General features: G+C 33.0%; 1 protein-coding gene across 1 annotated transcript in view; it reads right to left on the minus strand.

The window, feature by feature from the left end:
- Positions 1-1,389: 1,389 nt before the first annotated feature.
- EGFL6 (EGF like domain multiple 6) overlaps positions 1,390-19,829 on the minus strand; it is a 54,851-nt gene continuing 36,411 nt past the window's right edge. The window contains exons 9-12 of the mRNA XM_074299996.1: positions 11,833-11,913; positions 7,715-7,816; positions 6,143-6,402; positions 1,390-1,910 (exon numbers count right to left, since the gene is read on the minus strand). Coding sequence (XP_074156097.1) covers positions 1,815-1,910; positions 6,143-6,402; positions 7,715-7,816; positions 11,833-11,913 — 539 coding nt within the window. The 3' untranslated portion in view covers positions 1,390-1,814. The remainder of the gene's footprint in view (positions 1,911-6,142; positions 6,403-7,714; positions 7,817-11,832; positions 11,914-19,829) is intronic.

Genomic DNA, 19,829 nt, shown 5'->3' on the forward strand with positions numbered 1-19,829 from the left:
GGAAGGTTTCTGTAATGAGAATTGAACTTGGGAAAGCTAAATTAGGGTGAAGGGGATCTGAGGAGACTAGTTTCAATGTGAAATTAAAATAAGAGCTTGAGCAAGGAATATTTTTTTAAAAATTGCATTGAGTGGAGTAGCAAAGAAAGTCAGCATCCCAAGGACTGGAACTAAAGATAAAAGGCTGATCTGGAGGTAAAACAGAAAATGTCTTGAACAGGTTGATAACTATACAAAGCTGAGAAAATTGATGAATTGAAAAGTGAGATGAGTATTAATTGACTGTATACAATTTAATGCTAGAGTTCCTCACAAAATAACAAAATAATTCTAGCATATGAAATAAATGGATACACGTTTCTTTTCCTAAAAAGGACATTCTGGAATTAAAGTTTTGCAGAATGAACGGAATAAATATACTATGAACATAAGATTGTGTTCTATGAAGAAAACTGTAATTCATTTAGTCTTTTGGGTTTTATCAAGTAATTATCACCCTGAGGCCAAGGTATAGGAGAACTTTTTGATGGTGAGCTGCCTCGAGCCCACTTTAAAATATAAAATGCACTCTGTTGAAATTCAGTCCAAGCCAGTCAGTAAAAAAAAATAATGTTGTCACAAGTTCACAGAAGTGTCACAGAAATAAACACTTCCCCTAGCTATTTCTTTAAGCTTTTTTTTGTTAACTAGAAAAGCTGAATAGAGAAATTTAATACCTTGTATAAATAAAGAAATCTACTAGAGGAAAAAATCTAGAGGCATTTTCATACTTCATTAATCAAATGAACAAAATGATAAAATATTGTAGTGTCCTAGAGAGAGCAAGTATTAGTATAGCTCATACAAAAAAGGTTCAATAAGAAGGCCATAGCTCACAGTATGTTTCTGTGATCAGTTTGCATTTACAGCATATACTAGTATTTATGTGATGATATAAAAAGTGCCTCACTCATTGAAAAGCCAAATATTTTTTAAAAACAGGCAATATTATATTCTATTACACATAGATAAAAAGCCTTCAAAATAAGGGTAACACACTTAAGAATAATATGCCTGTTCATAATTATGGCACTCAGAACTCCTACATGAACATTAATAAAATGAAAATAAAATGAAAACTTAACAAAATGGGATTGAAAGGAAAGAATTCAATAAAAATGAAGCCTATTGACTTTGACCTAATGAATTCTGTGAGGCTTTAAACATAAGAACTGGTACTGATGTGCATGGCACCTCTAGGCAATCATCAATTTCAATTTTCTGTTGAAGATTAGTGCTTGATTTTCTTTCAGAAATAATTTTTAAAGGGTATAAAGTACTTCCATATAAAAAATAACAACAAAGTCCATATTTTTCAGTATGGTAAATAACAACACAGTACTAGAGTCATTTCTTCATTAAAAAAGGAATTTAAATTACAATAAAATATGAGTATTTAGATATAATTGTTATTTTTTGAAAAGTAACTATAAACCTTCCTTTTAAACAATAGGCCAAGCCACTAGGTAAAAATTTATGACAAATTCATAGAAGTGTCATAGAAGTATATTTTACTTAGACATTTCTTTGTGTTTTTTTTTTTAAATGGGAAAAGCTGAATATAGCAATTCCATAGGAGGAATATTATGCTATAAAGCTAATATTAGCACATTTCAGATAAAAATAGGCACTAAGAAGTAAATTTCATAGTAAGTATCAGCTTCTTAGTATTTCTAGGATGTGTTGATATCTTTGTTATTATGTAAAAAAGTTCAGTACTAGCTTAAAGGACAAATAATAAGAAAAATTAAAAATCATATTCAGCAATTCATAGATTAAAGAACTTCATGACATATGCCTGAAATTAATAAGACAGTGTCTAAACCAATCTCTCCAGTTTTGCCCTTGCCACGTTCTGCTTCAAAAATTACCTGTAAGAGAGAAGGAGAAAAGTTAATTTAATAATTAGCAAACATTAAATAACTACTAAACAGGACTTCAAGCTTATTCTCCCTAAAGATAGAGAGGTTAGACAGGGGGTGTATGGAAAGAATTCTCCATATTGAATTACATATTATGTAAATTTTATACTCATTAGTAAGATGTAAGTCATTTCAAAAGAGAGAATAGAGTCTTAAGAAAATGCTATAGCAAGTTCCAAAACTTAAAATATTCTGAAAACTCATATGATGCTGAAAAAGAATAGAGGTATCTAAAAAAATAACACATATTCAATCCAAAGATTTGGAAATCACTTCTTAAGTCCAAGTCAATAGTGTGGCATGCCATAGCATTTTAGGGCCAAGAAGGGAATTTAGAGATAAAGGGATTCCTTATTTGAGGCCTGTGGACTTTAAATATATCTATATCTCTCTCTTCCTCCCTCCCTCCTTCTCTCTGTTTCTATCTCTATATTCTGTGGTTCAGTATAATTGGTTTCTCTGAAATCTAATGTATTTTAACTGACACCTAGTGAAATGAGCAAAACCAAGAGAACGTTGTACACATCAAGATTATATGATGATCAATTCTGATGGATTTGGCTCTTCTCAGTGTTGTGGTAACTCAAGGCAATTCCAATAGATTTGAGATGGGAAATACTATCTGCATCCAGAGAGAGAACTATGGAGACTGAATGTGGACTGAAGCATAGTGTTTTCCCCTTTTGTTTAGATTTTTCTTGCACAGCATGACAAATATGGAAATACATTTAACATTTAATACATTTACAAATTGAACCTATATCAGATTGCTTGCTGTTTTGGGAAGGGGGGAGGCAAGAGAAGAAGGGAGAAAAATTTGGAACAGAAAGTGTTACAAAAATGAATGTTGAAAAGTATCTTTTTATATAATTGGAAAAAATACTACTCTTAAGTAAACCAAAATAAAATTATATCTCTGAGGTTTTTTTTTTTGTTTGTTTGTTTTTTGCTATAGAGAGGTTTAATACAAGAGTAGGAGGGGGAAAACAGAGATAGGCCTTTTGCTGTTAACAAGGTTTTTTGATCTTTTCCCTTATTTTAAGGATGGAATTAGAGCAATGGCTAATGGAAAGATCTCCTAAACTTATCCTAATTACTACTGAGGACATTTAGAGAATCCCTTAGGTACTTAAAAGCCAGTGGTCCAGTAGCAGCAGTAGTCATGAAGGAAAACTCAGTTAACCAGGAATACGTGGAGAGGTTGGAATATTTTTGATGGGGGGCTCTATATAGTCTTTTCATTCTGAACAAAGCCTCTGAATAACATTTTACAAATGTAGGAAATGTTTGCTGCCAGTAATTAAGTGTAGACAACACTGAAGCTGGAATATATTCTTTGGTCTAGCTTAATTGGCATTTTCAGCTTCTCTATGACCAGAGTCAGGGCTAAGGGCATGGGGTTTACTTGGTTTTGAAAACTGCAAGTAAGCCAGTGAACTTAAGTGTACTGTATGTTTCTGCTTAGGCATATTCAGTGTTTTTTTGTTCTGCTTAGACCATATTGGATTGTTATAATCAGTTCTGAGGTAGCTAAGTGTTAACAGGGATTAGTGTGATAGGCCTAGGAGACTAGAAGAGTTGAGTTCAAATATGATCTCAGATATTTATTAGCTCTGTGATGCTGGGCAAGTCACCCTCTGTTTTCTTCAGTTCCCTTAATTGTAAAATGGGGATAATAACAGTATTTAACCTCAAAGGTGGTTGTGAGGATCGATATTTGTTAAGCACTTAGCATAGAATCTGGCAAATAGTAAGTGCTTAATAAGTGCTTGTTTCCTTCCTTCATATCTTTGGAAGGATAATAATAAGATAGAATATGTTCAGAGAAGGGACAGATAGATGGTGCAGTGCACCAGCTATGGAATCAGGGAGACCTGACTTCAAATCTGGTTTTAAGTACTTATCAGTTGTGCCAGTCTGGGCAAATCACTTAAGCCTGAGAGAGAGGGAGAGAGAGAGAGAGAGGGAGGGAGGGGGAGAGAGAGAGAGAGAGAGAGAGAGAGAGAGAGAGAGAGAGAGAGAGAGAGAGAGAGAGAGAGAGAGAGACAGAGAGAGAGACAGAGAGAGAGACAGAGAGACAGAGACAGAGACAGAGACAGATAGACAGAGAACGAGACAGAGAGACACACAAAGAGATACAGAGAGAGAAAGAAGGAGGGAGGGAAGGAAGAAAAGAAGGAAGGAAGAAAAGAAAGGAAGAAAGGAAGAAAAGAAGGAAGAAAAAAGGAAAGAAAAAAGAAAGGAAAAAAGAGAAAGAAAGAAAGAAGGGAAGAAAGGAAGGAAGAAGGGAAGGAGGGAAGAAAGAAAAAGAGGAAGGGAGAAAAGAGGAGGGAGGTAAAGGGAGAAAGGTAAAAAAAAAAAGACATAATATGTTCAGAGAGAGAGAAATCAAAATAATAAGGGTACTTAAAAGTAGATAGGAACTGAGAACTGTTAGCCTAGAGAGGAAAAGAGATAAAGGTCTATTATTGCTCTCTTTGGTTATTCTTCCAATAATGTCACGTGAAAGAGAAATTTAAATTGTTTTGCTTGGTCCCAGGGGAAAGAAATAGGACAAAGAATAGAAGTTTTAAAGAAGTAGATTTTAGCTTGAAAAAGGGAAGCATGTCCTAAGAATTAGAGCTGTTCCAAAGAGGCACCAGTTTCCTTGAGAAGTGATGACTTCCCCATCACTGGAGACCTTGAAACAAAGATGGGAAGCATATTTGCTTTAGAAGTGGTTAGGACCAGTGACTTCTGAGATATTTTCTGAGATTTGTGTGCTCTGAGGTCTTTCCAAACTCTAAATAATAGCTAGCATTTATATAAAACTTTAAGGTTTACACAGTGCTTTTCACATTTATCTTATTTGATCATTACAAAAACTTTGTTAGATAAGTTCTATTATCATCTTAACTTTACTAATTTAAAATTTTTATTTTTTTGTTTTTATTTATTGAATAGAACAAGCATTTCTATAAATTAGTATAATAAAAAAGATGATTGCATATGAAACTGCAAATCTATAATATAAAACTTGCTATTTCTTTTAAACATAACAAAGTTATCATTAACTTTTTAAAATACTTTTTTCCTTCTTCTCTCCCCTGCCCTGAGAGGGTTACCATTAGACACTAATATGTGTGTGTATATTTTATATATATATATGTATATATACATATATGCACATATATTATACATATACATATATACATATGCACACATATACATATATATCATTCTATATATAGTTTTTATAATTTCTCTGGATGCAGACAGCATTTTCCTTAATATGACCTTATTGGTTAATTTGGTTACTTATAATAGTCAAAATGACTTCGTCACTTAAAGCTTCTCTTAAAACAATATGGCTGCTCTTGGTTCTACTTATTTTGCTCTCCGTTATTTAAGTCAAGTTCCACTTTCCCCCTAAAATCATCAAAGTCACTGTTTCTTATAACATAATAGTGTTTCATCACAATCATATAGCACAACTTGTTCAGCCATTTCCCAACTAATGGGCATTACTACAATTTCCAACTATAAATATTTTAGAACATACAGGTTTTTTCCTTTCTTCCTAATCATCTTGGGAAACAAGGCTAGTAGTGATATTGCTGTGTCAAAAGGTATGGATAATTTAATAATTTTGGGGCATTAATAATAAATAATAGCTAGCATTTACACAGACTTTTAAAGTTTTCCACACATTTTGGAAATATTATCTTATTTAATCCACACAACAACCATGAGAGCTAGCTGATATTACCAAACCCATTTTACAAATGAAAAAATGGAGGCAAAAAAAGTTTTTACAGATGAAGAAAATGGGACTAATAAGAGTTAAATGAGTTGGCAAAGTCATATATTTAGCAAGTATCTAGGGCAGGATTCCAATTCAGCTTTCTCTGACTCTAAGTTCAGTATTCTATATACTGTGCCATCTAAATGCTGACATGTTGTGGAGGTTTTTTTGTGGGTTTTTTTTTTTTAGTCCTAGTTTTATGGATATCTAGTGATATCTATAATATGGCATTATGATCTTCAAATTATTACCCATATCCATTAAAGCAAAGTTTAACAAAACCTTAGTTCATGAATCTTCTGATTATTCCTTGTTATGAGCATTTAATTTTTGATAATGACAAGAACATTATTACATCAGTGGATAGAGAAAAAGTAAATATTTTACTTTTACTCACACTCTTGGTAGTCTCAATTTCATGATGCAGTTGAATTTTCCCAGTCTTCCACCTTCCATCCTCACTGCTGGTCTCTTCCCAGGCAAGAGTATTGTTTTTGTCTTTCACAAACACTCTAAGTGTCCCCACTCTTTCTCCAGCAAGTCGATAATTAAACATTAGGCAGGAGCTGCTTTGAAGGTTGGAAAGGAGAAGTATCAAACGGCCAACATCATTCTTATGTCCTACAAAAGCTGGGACTACCATGTAATACCCAACAGCTTTGGGAGAAGAGAAAGTCACTGTTAACAAACCTTCAAATTCACTTTAGTGAAAATTCTTCAACTAACAAAACATCTTAAAACAGACTGAATTGTACTAGACTCAAAATCCATTACTTGAGTTACAATATCTTAGTATTTTAAGGCTAGAAGGACCACTGCTGATTGGGAAATTGAGATTCAAAGAGACTTCATTTGAATCTAATGTTTTTCAAGCAGAATAGCTTTGCAAGTCACATGTTGAATTTATTATACACTTAAAAGTCAGAAAAGCAATATAGAGACTATCAGATTCATGTATAATCCTTTCTTATATTCTACTTTGTAACTGGAAATGTTAATTTTATTTGTTGTGTTGTTAAGCTAAAATGGAAAAAAAAAAACAATTAAGTTTGATTATATGTTGAGTTGAATTGATCTTAAAGATTTTGTGAACTTTAAGGTCATGTGGTCCAAACCTCTTATTTTACAGATGAGGAAAGTAAGGACCAAAGAGAAGTAATTTACACAAGGTCATACAAGTAGTATACAAGTAGTATTAGTAGGGCTTTGAACTCTTGAATTCAGAATATGAATTCATGCTAAGATCAGAAGTGAAGCAGAAAATTTGGGGGAAATCTTTATAGCAATTTAAAAATGCATTTATTAATATTTTCTGTTTCTGAAAGTCTGAAAGACTTAAGAATTCTGATCAATGCAATGGCTAGCCATGATTCCAGAGCAGTGATTTCAAACTGAAATAGAAATGAGGGCCATTGAACTGTATATAAGAATCCCTGTGAGTCACAGATGGACTTAGGAAATCACATTAATATTATTTATGATCTATGTTATATTATGTTCTGTTATATAATTTTGTTAACTATTTGCCAATTACATTTTAATTTGGTTCAGGATATAATCAGGAGTGTTCAAATGTAATTAACATCATTGGGGTACAGTTTTTTATTTAAAAAAGTGGTTGAACAAAATGACCTCTTCTTAGGAAAATACAATGTATATATATATATACATTGTATTTTCCTAAGAAGAGGTCATTTTGTTCAACCACATATATATATTATATTATAATCTAATGATTATAATATATATATATATAGGATTATATTATAATATATATATATATAGGATATATATATAATATATATATATAGGATTATAATCTAATGATTATAATATATATAATAGGATATATATATATATAATATATATATATATAATAGGATTATAATCTAATGATGACTTAAAAGATTATATTTACCTTTATCTGTCATATCATTATAATGTATAAAATAACATATAATTTAAATACCATTATCTCGATCAGCAGGATTCCAGTCAAAATCATCATCTGTGTCCTGTATCCAATCACAAATGCCCTGATCAGAGCTGCAGTCAATTGATGAATTTAAATCTATTAAGAAAAATAGTTCATTTAAAAATCATTAGGAAAGTTAGGAGGGAAAATGTAATATTTTAGCTTTAGTAGACATAACTTATTTTAAATTTCATGGATTACAATTAATGGCAATTAAAATGCCACCCTTATATGGACTACTGAATTTTTGATGGCCACATTGGCCATCATAGTTTGGGTCTAAACTTTCACATAGTTAATATAATAACCAAATATCTTCTTTATTGCACAGTATTCAAGGAGAAAAAAACACTACCAAAAAGCCCTGCTGTAATACTGCTCCTTTTTCTCTTAACTAGCAATTATATAGAGTTTTAAGGTTGACACAACACTCTATAAGCACTATAGAGGTAGAGCCTTTTATTAATCTCCTTTTCAAATGAAGAAGCTGAGGCATACTGACATTAAGTAACTGACCCAGATCATCTAACTTATCAAGTGTCTGAGCCCAGATTTAATATTGGATATTTCCAGTGTATCATTCTATTCATTGTGCCACCATCTGTATGTTGCTGTTAACAATAAAAAGTTCACCGTGCTGTGTGATAGGGAGATTGTTATAGAATCTGATATAATCAAAGCTAGCCTTTGCTCTGAATCTGGATTTTAATTCTTTTAAATCTTTGAGTGGGGGATGCGTAGAGAAGGAAGTTGAAGATGAGAATATTTCAGAATAGTTATTAAATCTTAAATTAGCCAGAGCATGGAGATGTTAGTAAGAAAGGATATAGCATAACCAATATGGATTGCTCTGCATTGCAGATTAGAAAATGTCTGATTCAGGTCCTTTGCTCATTTGTCCTGTCTTCTTTCCCTTCCAAATCCCCCTTTCCCCTTTTAAACAGTGAAGGTTTTATTTTCAATTAAGTTTTAAAAATTATTGATTAAAAGATGCCAGGAAATTCCTTCCTTTAACTTTTTAAATCTGAACTTTTCAGACTTTCTTTCTTTATAGGAAGATGATGTACTAGTCAATGTTTAACAACTGTAAAAATGTAAAATGTAAAAAAATGTAAAAAAAGAAAATGTATGCATATTTTACTTCAAAGATTAATCTGCATTACTGAAATGACAACGGGAAATTTGCATGCTATCCTTTACCATGATAGGTATTTAAATCAACTTGTTTCCTCTCTCTCCTGTAGGAGTTGGAAAGAATAGGACAAAAAGATTAATCTTGGTATTTCATCATCATTAGTATTCATTAAATTAGTATGCAATAGTTAAGTAGATCACTATGTTAACGATGGATTCTGGGGATTTAAAACTGGAAAGGATAGTTAAATTGGCACAAAGGCACTATTATTTATCATCATTATTATTTTTATTCACAAAACATATGGATGGGTTAGTTTTCAACATTGACCCTTGCAAAACCTTCTGTTCCAACTTTTCTCCTCCTTCCTCCCACCTCTCCCCTAGATGGCACGTAGTCCAATACATGTTAAATATGTTAAAGTATATGTTAAATCCAATATATGTGTACACATTTATAGAGTTATCTTGCTGTACAAGAAAAATCGGATCTAGAAAGAAAGAAAGGAAAAAAAAAAACCTGAGATGGAAAACAAAAATGCAAGCAAACAATATGTTGTGGTCCACACTCATTTCCCAAATGAGTTCTCTCTCTGGGTATAGTTTGAATCATGTCATTGTTGAAGAGAGCCACATCCATCAGAGATGATCATCATATAATCTTCTTGTTGCCGTGTATAATGGTCTCCTAGTTCTGCTCATTTCACTTAGCATCATTTCATGTTAAGTCTCTCCAAGCCTCTCTGAAATCATCGTGCTGGTCATTTCTTACCAATAATATTCTACACTATTAATATTTTATTCATTACTTTATTAAAAATAGTAAATTAAGTCCTATTCTATACTGTTTCCTGATTCCTGAGATGTAAATAATTATACTTAAAATGTTTTCTGGACTCAGGCCTATATGCTCAACTGATCAAATATCAATAAAGCATATATTTGAGTTGTTTTTTTCCTGTTGTGACAAAGGAAACTCATTTGGGGGACATCAAGGAAGGGTTTAGTAGAGTTATGGCTATGATAGTAAAGTTATCAGATGATAAGCACCATCTTTTACTTTTACAAATTTTTTACAAATCTTTACTAAGCTTTGTACTTCTTTCAGCAGACCTCAATTATTATTAATGTTTTGTGAAATATTTTTAATAAGGTCAAAATTGGGAGACTTCACACACAAAGAAGTTATGACAGTTTTGGGTGTCTTTTGATCTTAAATTTTTTAAATTATTAAATCTTGCTATTTCTTAATTCTCTGTTACCACAATAAAAATAAGCATTAACTAGGTTTATTTTTTTCAAGTACTGATGTCTGCCCAAGACATTTGCTTTTGGTCAAATCTAGTTCAAAAGGGCAAATGCTAATGCTAACAGCACATTTATGATGTGCTTTTGTCACAACAGATAAAGGGAATAATATGATCATTATTATTCACCTTTTATAAAAAAAATCGAGGCTCAGAAAAGTTGTGATTTATTTGTAGATTCCAGTTATTATTGAAATTGAGACTTAGTAGAAATCATATCCATGCTATTCGATTCAACTGAATTAAGAAGACAGTTGTCTAAAGAGAAATTTGTAATTATAAGAGTAATAACAAATCTTATAATAATGATGTATTGGAATGAGTCAGAGTTAGGAAAACTTGAGTTTGAATCTTGCCTTATACACTCACCAGCTATATGACCCCATGAAAGTCACTTGTTTTCCCACTTGTAAAATGAGGACAATAATAGCATTTGCCTCACAGAATCATTATGAGGATCAATAACTTATATAAAGTGCTTTGCAAACCTCAAAGAGAAACATTAGCTATTTTAAATTAACAAATTACCTCTTTTCTCCCTTATTAAGGCCATGTGAATACTGTGATATAATATGAGAAAAGGATATGTTTGAAAAAACAAATGTGGATTTGTATTTGTAAGATGTATTTTCTATGGTTGTGATTATGAAACAACTATGTGATTCGGCAAGACTACAGAGCAAATCTATAGGCTATCTGGAGCATGTGAGTTTCTGATTCTTGGAATGATGTCTTTGTTTTATTAAATTGGGACACATTTCTGGCTAATCAGAAAAGAGAGAAATGTTTACAATGAGAAATGAAAAATAACACACTTAAAGGAAAGCTAGATGGAAGCAAGGAATCATTGGGAGCTGTGGTAAGTCTACCACTGGTCTTCAGGAGACCTCTCTTCCTTCAGGAAGGGCTTCTCAGAACATGTTTTGAGGAACGACCTAAAGGAGGTAGAGAGACAGCTTGTTAGATGGTAAGAGAAAGTTATTCTAACGTAGAGAACAGAGAGAAAGCCAGGGCAAACACAGAAGCAGCAGAAAGTAAAGACAAATATTATAAACTTTGAGACTATAGGACAGAAATGTGAAACTCTGAGAGGAGCCAGAGATTAAACACCAAGGGACAGGTTAGTAGGGATTTGTAGAGAAGGACATAATGTTCAAATTTAATGTCTTCACTGCTGACTAGGGACAAGTGTTATACGGAAGTTACTTTATGGGTTGTTTAGTCAGGAGAGGGATTACTTAAAACAGGACCTCAGGGAACCAGAAACAACAATCTCATTGTGCCAAGAGTGGGTTTCCAGCTCTGTTTATCAACTTGAAATTTCAGTGGAGGGAGTTTGCATGCAATCTGGAAGAGGTAGTCTCTCTCTTTTCCCAAAGATATTTATTGAAACCAACCTATTTCCTTCCTACTGGAGTAAAGATTAATGGGACAGAGAGAAATTAGTCTTGATATATTATAATCATTAATGTTCATGAAATAAGTATGCAATAGTTAAAATAGATAGCTGTGGTAATGATGCATATTTGGGGATTTGCGACTGGAAGGGACTGAATTGGCACAATGCCATTGTGAGGCATTAACAATGATTTCATCGACTGCTTAATAAAAATAAGATACCAAACCATACCACACAAGAAAACACAGGTTTGGGAAAGAAAGATTCTTTACCTTTGTGTTCTAATTTTGAAGTTACAACTTTTCTCTGGACTGGGAATAGATCAAATGGAACCGCTTCATTAACCTTGGAGACTAACAAAAAATATTTGTCATTTTAAATAATCTGATATTAATAAAATATGCAGGTTTTCCCCATATAGACTATTATTCTTATGTTTCATGGAATTCTGCTTCAGTTCACATCATCACAACTTTTATCCTCTTCGGCAAAATATAAGTTAAATGTAACCATTGCAAATTATAAGTTATACATAAAATTTCACATCCTAATAACATAAGATTTCTCTAAAAATGTGGTCTTAGATATACTTACTCGATGTATGGCCCCGGGCAAGTAACTTAATCCTGTTTACCTCAATTTCCTCATCTCTAAAATGAGCTGGAGAAAGAAATCGCAAACCAGTCTAGTATCTTTGCCATGAAAACCCCAAATGGAGTCTGAACAATTGGACACAACTACTATGTGGTAAATACTATGATTTACCATTATTATTTTTTATAATTGTCAGAGTACTTTAATTTAAATGGCTATGCTTATAAAATTATGTACAACTATAATTTATTATTTATTTAAATAAAAAATTTTAGGAATATTGATACTTAGTTAAGTATTAGTGGGTGATTTTAAAGTCAAGGTTCTATTTTAATTAATATTAATACCTAACATTATATGGGACAACCAGATGGTACAATGACTTCCTGGAGTCAGGAAGACTAATCAGGTGTTCAAATGTGGTCTTAGATATACTTACTAGATGTATGGCCCCGGGCAAGTAACTTAATCCTGTTTACCTCAGTTTCCTCATCTCTAAAATGAGCTGGAGAAACAAATCGCAAACCAGTCTAGTATCTTTGCCATGAAAACCCCAAATGGAGTCTGAACAATTGACACAACTACTATGTGGTAAATACTATGATTTACCATTATTATCTCTTTTGATTCTCACAACTACCCTGGGAAATTAGTACTATTATCCTTATTTTTCAGATGACAGATAGATTTACACAGGCAAATACAGGTTAAGTGACCTGCCCAGGATTACACATCTAGTGTGTCAATATCTGAGGCTAGGATCTGAGGTCAGGATTTCTTGATTCCATGCTTGAAGCTCTCATAAGTTTTATAAATTTTACTACTTAAGTATTTATAGGGCATATATAATAACATATATAATAACAGAGGAAAGTCATAACCAGAAAAGTATTTAGATGGTATAATGAATTAGAGTTATAGGTTTGAAGTCAAGAAAATCTGAGTTGAAATCTACCCTAAGATGTGTAATCTTGGGTTGTTTATCTTTTGTTTGCCTGAGTTTGCTCAACAATAAAATGGAAATAATAATAGTACCTACCTCCTAAAGTTATTGTGAGAATCACTTGGGGTAATATTTCTACAATGTTAGCAAAGTGTCTGGTAACATAGTAGATGCTTATTAAATACTTATTCCAATCTCCTTCTTCAGAGATATGTAGCCTATAAGATTCTATGCCTAGAAGCAGGAAGAGTACAATACCCTAAAGAAAAACCCAGAGAAGGCAGAAATCCCTAAATAAAGGACCTGAAAAAAATAAGAAATAATAGTGATGGTGTTCAGATTGAGATACTCCATTTTAAAGGGCTCCCATGTTCCTAGCACTTGTCCTGAGATCCTATAGAGAGTCCTGAAGATCCAAAAATTTCATAGTCAAATCCAGAGTTTTCATGTCAAAGAAAAACCATCACAAGGAAACAAAAAGAAGTTCAAGTACCATATCAAGGAAGCATAGTCAGGATCATGTATGACTTTGTAGCTTCCACAACTAATGAAAGAAGATGTTGGAGAAAAATATTCCAAAAGGCAAAAAAAAAAAAAAAACATAGAAAAATAACTTATCTTGCAAAGTTGAATGTATAATCTTTGAGGGGGAAACTGGACCCATGAATTTTAAAGAATTTCTGATGAAAAGATGAGTAGAGAGCTAGTAAGTGTCTGAGGCTGGACTTGAATTCACAGACTCCAAATTTGCTCCATCCAAAACACCACTTCACTGTCCCCCCCCAAAAGAGGAATGTATACATAAAAAGGACAGAGAAGGGAGTGGAAGATGCTATTTCTCATAATTGTCATGTGTGAAATTTTAGAAGAAATAGGGGGAATGAATATCATTTTTGCCTGCTAAGGAGGATTAAACACACACACAAGCATGCATGAACAATTTGATATAGAAATATATCCAATATATCCAATTCCTCAGAGAAATAAACAGAAATGGAGTGAAAGAGGGTTAAGGAGGAGAGAGTTAAGGGGGAGAAAAATACCAGGGAGGAAATAGTAAATTCCAGATCTTAAAAAGACTTAAAAGGGAGAAACAAAGAAATCTGCAATATAAGGGATTGATCATCAATTGGGAAATGGCTGAACAAAGTACTAAATATGAAAGTAATGAAATATTATTTTTTGTAAAAATAAGAAAAGAGATCATTTCAGATAATTCTGGGGAATATGAACCAATGCAGTATAAAGTAAACAAAATTCATGAGGAAAATTTGTACAAGGATAATATTCTAAACAAATAACTTTGAAAATTTAAGAATTTTTTTTTTAAAGCATTCATTGACCAACCATGGTTCCAGTAACTGGTCCTGTGATGAAGTATGTTACCTACTTCCTGACATAGAAATGATGGATTCAAGCTGAATGAAGAGCTATACATTTTGGACATGGACACTGTGTTTTCATTGGCTTCCCTTTTTTTTCCCTTTCCAGTTTTTAATTGGAGGAAAGCGGAGATAGCAATAGTTATGCTTTCTTCCAAAAAGAGGGCCACTGAAACAATTTTTCCATCTGACATTATCATCTGATGTCTACTTCCCTCATTTCTTCCCCCATATTTGTAAGTTCTACTCCATATCATTTATGAGAAATGCTGTGCATATGGAAATGTCCTTCTTAATACTTAAGTTTAGAATAATTTTTTTAAAAAAAGAACATAGATATGAAGAAAGGCCTCTCAGACTCAGATGTCTAAGAGATTACATATCAGAATATATAGAGATCAAGACAAATACAAAGATCCAAACAATTTCAGAATTTGTGAACTGGAAAAAACAAAGTCTACCTCTACATAATGCCTGGTATAGTTCCTTATATATACTAAGAGCCCTATATAAGTTTGTTGAATTAATGAACAAAATAAAAAGTTAGTTCTGATAGACTCCTAAGAACTTATTTTATCTTGTCAGTCTGTACCTCACTAAGACTTCTAAAAAAATGAAATAATCATGTTTTCATACATCAAGGACATGATTTCTTTAGTGTAGATATTTCATTGAGCAGGTAGGTGCCTTAGTGAATATGAATAGAGTGCTGGACTTCTGGTCAGGAAGACTCATCTCTCTGAGTTCAAATTTGGCATCAGACACTGAGTGACCCTGAGCAAATCACTTAACCTTTTTGCCTCAGTTTCCTTGAGCTGGAGAAGGAAATAACAGTATTTTGCCAAGAAAAACCTTGAATGGGGTCATGAAGAGTCAGAAAGAGCTGAACAACATGAGGTTTCATTCACTAAGATAGTCCTCAATCCCTTTATGAGTTAGTAGGTGGTATTTAGGAATTGCTTTATTTAAAAAACTTATTATCATGTGTCTCCTTCAATGATGACTTTCTTTGCATTTAGGTAAGTCCCCAAGCAAAAGGAATACAATCATAGGAAGGCAATGTAGTATGAAGAATGTTGTATTTAAATTCAGAGAAGGAGAGGAAAAAACTATGAGAAATAAAAAAAAAATAGAACCAGAGGAGCAGGGTTTAAATGTTAAGTCTCCTATTTTTGAGTTATATGATCTTGGACAAGTCTTGACTTTTCTGGGTCTCAATTTCTTCAAGTGTTTTATTTTTATTTATTTATTTATTTTTTAATTTTAAAAGATGAGAAATGGACCGGGTCTTTTTTTCACTCTCAAGCTGAGATCTACCCATAAACTTTTTCAGCATCATAGTACCTGCCAGAGCTTATTATCTGTTGATATAGTCTTTAAGAATTCAAAGTCAACTTTCATGCCATTTTCTGTCATTGGAAGAAGACTAAGCTAATTAAAATAATAAAATAACTTTTTCTTCTCATATACATTATACATATATTTCATGTAAATTATTTACTTTATACATATGGTGCTACTGTCCAGTAGTTTTCAGTCATGTTTGATTTCTTGTGATCTTATTTAGGATTTTTTGGGCAAGAGTACTGTTTCCTTCTCCAGCTCATTTTACAGATGAGAAAACCGAAGCAAACAGGGTGAAGTGACTTCCCCAACTCATATAGCTACCAAATATCTAATCTGAAATCGGGTCTTCCTGGCTTCAGCCTAGTGCTTTATACCCTTATACAAATATAACAAGTTCATAATATTGAATGTCAATGAGATATTTTTGAAGATTTGTTTCTATTTCACAAAGTTCATCACAACTTAAATGACTGAACAACAATAACAAAAATAAGCCATCAGAAATTTCAGCAAATTTGCCACAAAAAGGTACATTCAAGTCATGGTGTTTTAAAGTGTGTCTGGTTCATCTATTATCTGTATCCTTGACATACTAACTACTTTATTAAAAATTCCATTCCAGAAAATCATTCTGTATATGATAAAGAATTATACTTAAATTATCTTAAGAGCTAGATCATGCTTCTTTAAAATATTTATTTCTCTAAATGGAACTGAATTTTTAAAAGCTCATCTTGGCTAGTACTGTGGGCTTCTATTAAGGAAGCCAACTGGAAAAATATGACTTGGTTGATCTCATCAATCACAGGATTTAGAGCTGGAAGAAGCCTTAGAGATTGTCCTGTTTAACTTCATCTCAGTTACTGACATTTATTGAAAAGGGAGCACAAAAATGTAAGAATTGCTCTTTCCCTTTATTCATTTTAATTTTCCCTTGAGTCAGGACTATTTAAGGTCCAAGAATAAATTAATAAGATGAGTTACTAACCTAAAGTTAAAGTCTCTTTCCAATACTTCTTCCATCAGTAGCACTGAAATGAGCCATCTATTAACCTAAAAGCCAAAATTATTTGTGCTATCTGCCTTTTTCCATTTCATTTTACCCATGATTTTTATTTCCCATTTCTTTAGATTCAGTTTAATTTCTTCCAGATGTTTTACCTGTAGTGCTTTTCTAATCTGCTCAACTGTTTTTACTGTACCATTATCCAGAGGCACTGATGCCCCTGCTGGCACTTGGCACTTGCATAAGTCTTGTGGCCCCTGAGGCCAGAGGAATTAAGGTAGTTAATGGGTCTCTTATTCCTCAGTGGCAGATTGGGAGAAAAATTGAAAGCATCCTCTTCTGTCCTCAATAGCACTGGAAGTGTTCAGGGCCCACAAAGGCCTGGTAGAAAGGGTGACATAGCTCCTTTATAGCATTCACAATAAGAGTTAGGATTAGAAAAAAAATTGTGGAGAAAATATAGACTTGAATGTTCTATTGCCTTGCTTCTATACACATTTTTTGGCAAATTTCTAGCAATTAGGTAGGATTCCCTAGCTCTTGTCAGAGAATTTAAGTGAATGGGAAAGAAGAAGCCTCTGGGACTTAGGTGCCTATGGCATGAGAGGGGATTAATCTGGCATTAAGTAATATTGTGCTATAGTTTTCAATGCTGATATTCTATGAACATTTCCAAAATGAAAATTAAAAAATAATGTGGAGTCTCTGGAGGAAAATTTATGGTTCATTATACATACTATAGGATAGCTAGGTGACACAGTGAACAGTGTGTCAAACCTGGAATCAGGAAGAACTGGGTTCAAATCCATTCTCAAACACTATCTGTGTGACTCTGGGCAAGTCACTTCATCCTGTCTGCCTCAGTTTCCTCATCTGTAATATGAGCTGGAGAAGGAAATGGCAAACCACCCCAGTGTTTTTGCCAAGAAAGCTCCATATGGGGTTATGAAGAGTCTGACATGACTACAAACAATTAAATGATGCATATGCTATAAGGAAGACATGTACAGACGTAGCCTGTGTGATCCTGAGCAAGGCACTTCTGTTTGCTTTAAGGTCTTCAGTTATAAAATAGGGATAATAGTCGTTCCTATCTCCCAGAGTTATTGTGAGGATCAAATGAGCACTTAGTTCAGTGCTTGGCAAAAAGTAAACAAAGTAATAAATGCTTATTCCTTTCATGTCTTGCTCCCTTCTCTATGGGAGAATTTGATTTGTACTATTTATTTATTTGTACTAAGCCATATCCCTCTCTGACATAGAAATTAACGCACTTTTCTTAGAAGGTCAAAAAATGAATAAATTTCAGTTAGTACTACAGATGGCTATGACTCATTTCGAAAGATCTCAGCTACTTTTGTATTCTTAGTATCTTCCAACATGTTGGATGGATTCTTTGTGTCAGTCTTGTGGGAGAACACGGATAAAAGTTGAATAATATGAATAGACATGGCTAAGTTATGATCTGTACTATTGCAAGGAAATCCCAAATTGAAGGGATCATAGCTTCTTTCTAGTATTTAAATAGTCTTTTGTTTTTGACCTGGCAGCCATCTAATTTTTCTTTACCTAGACATAGAGGACGACCTACAGTAGGCAGGGTGAGGATAAAATTATTCTTTCTTCCCACCAACCTTGGCTAGAGATAGGATTATTGGGCTGCCCTAGAAGTCCAAACCATTCTTCTCCTTTTCTCAATAATCAAGACAAGAATAATCAGCATGGTAGGAGCAGAACTGTTTAATACTACCTGAAATCAGACTAAATAAAAAAAATTCCTTTTTTAAAAACCAGAAATTAGACATCTTTAAGAATAAAATAGAAAATATTTTAATAAAATGAAACTCACAGTTCTCATTTCCTAAATGGAAAGATTCCAACTTAGTATGCTGATGCCATTATGTGTAACTCAAAACTTTTGGCACATTTTGTATTTTTTCCAAGACTCAAAACCATGTTAATGAAATTTCATAGGATACCACTGAAATGTTAAGCTAAAACAGAGTCAGTGCTTAAGATGAAAACATTTTGAGAATGGATCTAATGAAAACAGGCATGCTAAAAGCCTCACTCCTTAATGTAGTTCTTCTAGTAAATCTAACTGATTAGTTAAAGCAAAACAAATTTGAGATTGGGTGGGTCAAGGCCCTGGTATCTAGTATAATCAAAAAGCCTAGGACTTACTGGCTTACCTCTATAAATATTTGCACATAAGAATTAACACATTTCAGTAAATTCTCCACATTTGCATTTTCAAGGGGATTTATTTAAGTCACTTGGAACAGCCTCATAATACTAATAAACACTTTGAGCCCTTAGTTTTCTAGTTTAGAGGTAATTTATGCCACATGTGCATTCTCCAAATTTTCATGATCCAAACCTCACTGTATCTTCCATAATTATGCTAGTACCCAATACTTCCTGTGCAATTCTGAAATTTCAGAGATGGAAGACTCATAGGATTTTGGATCTGAAGCTGAACGAAACTACTGAGCAATCACTGAGTTCATTCTCCTTATTAAAAAAGGCTAATATTTAAATAATTCTGACTACAAGCCAGGCACTGTGCTAAGTACTTTACAAATATCATCTCATTTGATCCTCACAACAACATTAGGAGGTAATCATTATTAACCTAATTTTACAGATGAGCATGGGAGTTAGGTGACATAGTGGATAGAGAACTGGGCTTGGGATCTGGAAGACTCATCTTTAGGAGTTCAAATCCAGGTTCAGACACTTACTACCTGTGTGATCCTGGGCAAGTCACTCAATCCTGTTTGCCTTGGTTTCCTCATCTGTAAAATAATCTGGAGAATGAAATGGCAAACCATTGCAGTATCTCTGCCAAGAAAACCCAAAATGGGGTCACAAAGAGTTGGAAATGGCTAAAATTACTTTAAATCAATTTGGTAATTACACTGATTACTTAAAATTACATTAACAGATGAGAAAATCAAGGCAAGTAGAGGTTTGTGTCTTACTCAGGATCAACAA

This window comes from Sminthopsis crassicaudata, chromosome 3 (genome assembly GCF_048593235.1).
Source record: "Sminthopsis crassicaudata isolate SCR6 chromosome 3, ASM4859323v1, whole genome shotgun sequence".
NCBI classification, from domain to species: domain Eukaryota; kingdom Metazoa; phylum Chordata; class Mammalia; order Dasyuromorphia; family Dasyuridae; genus Sminthopsis; species Sminthopsis crassicaudata.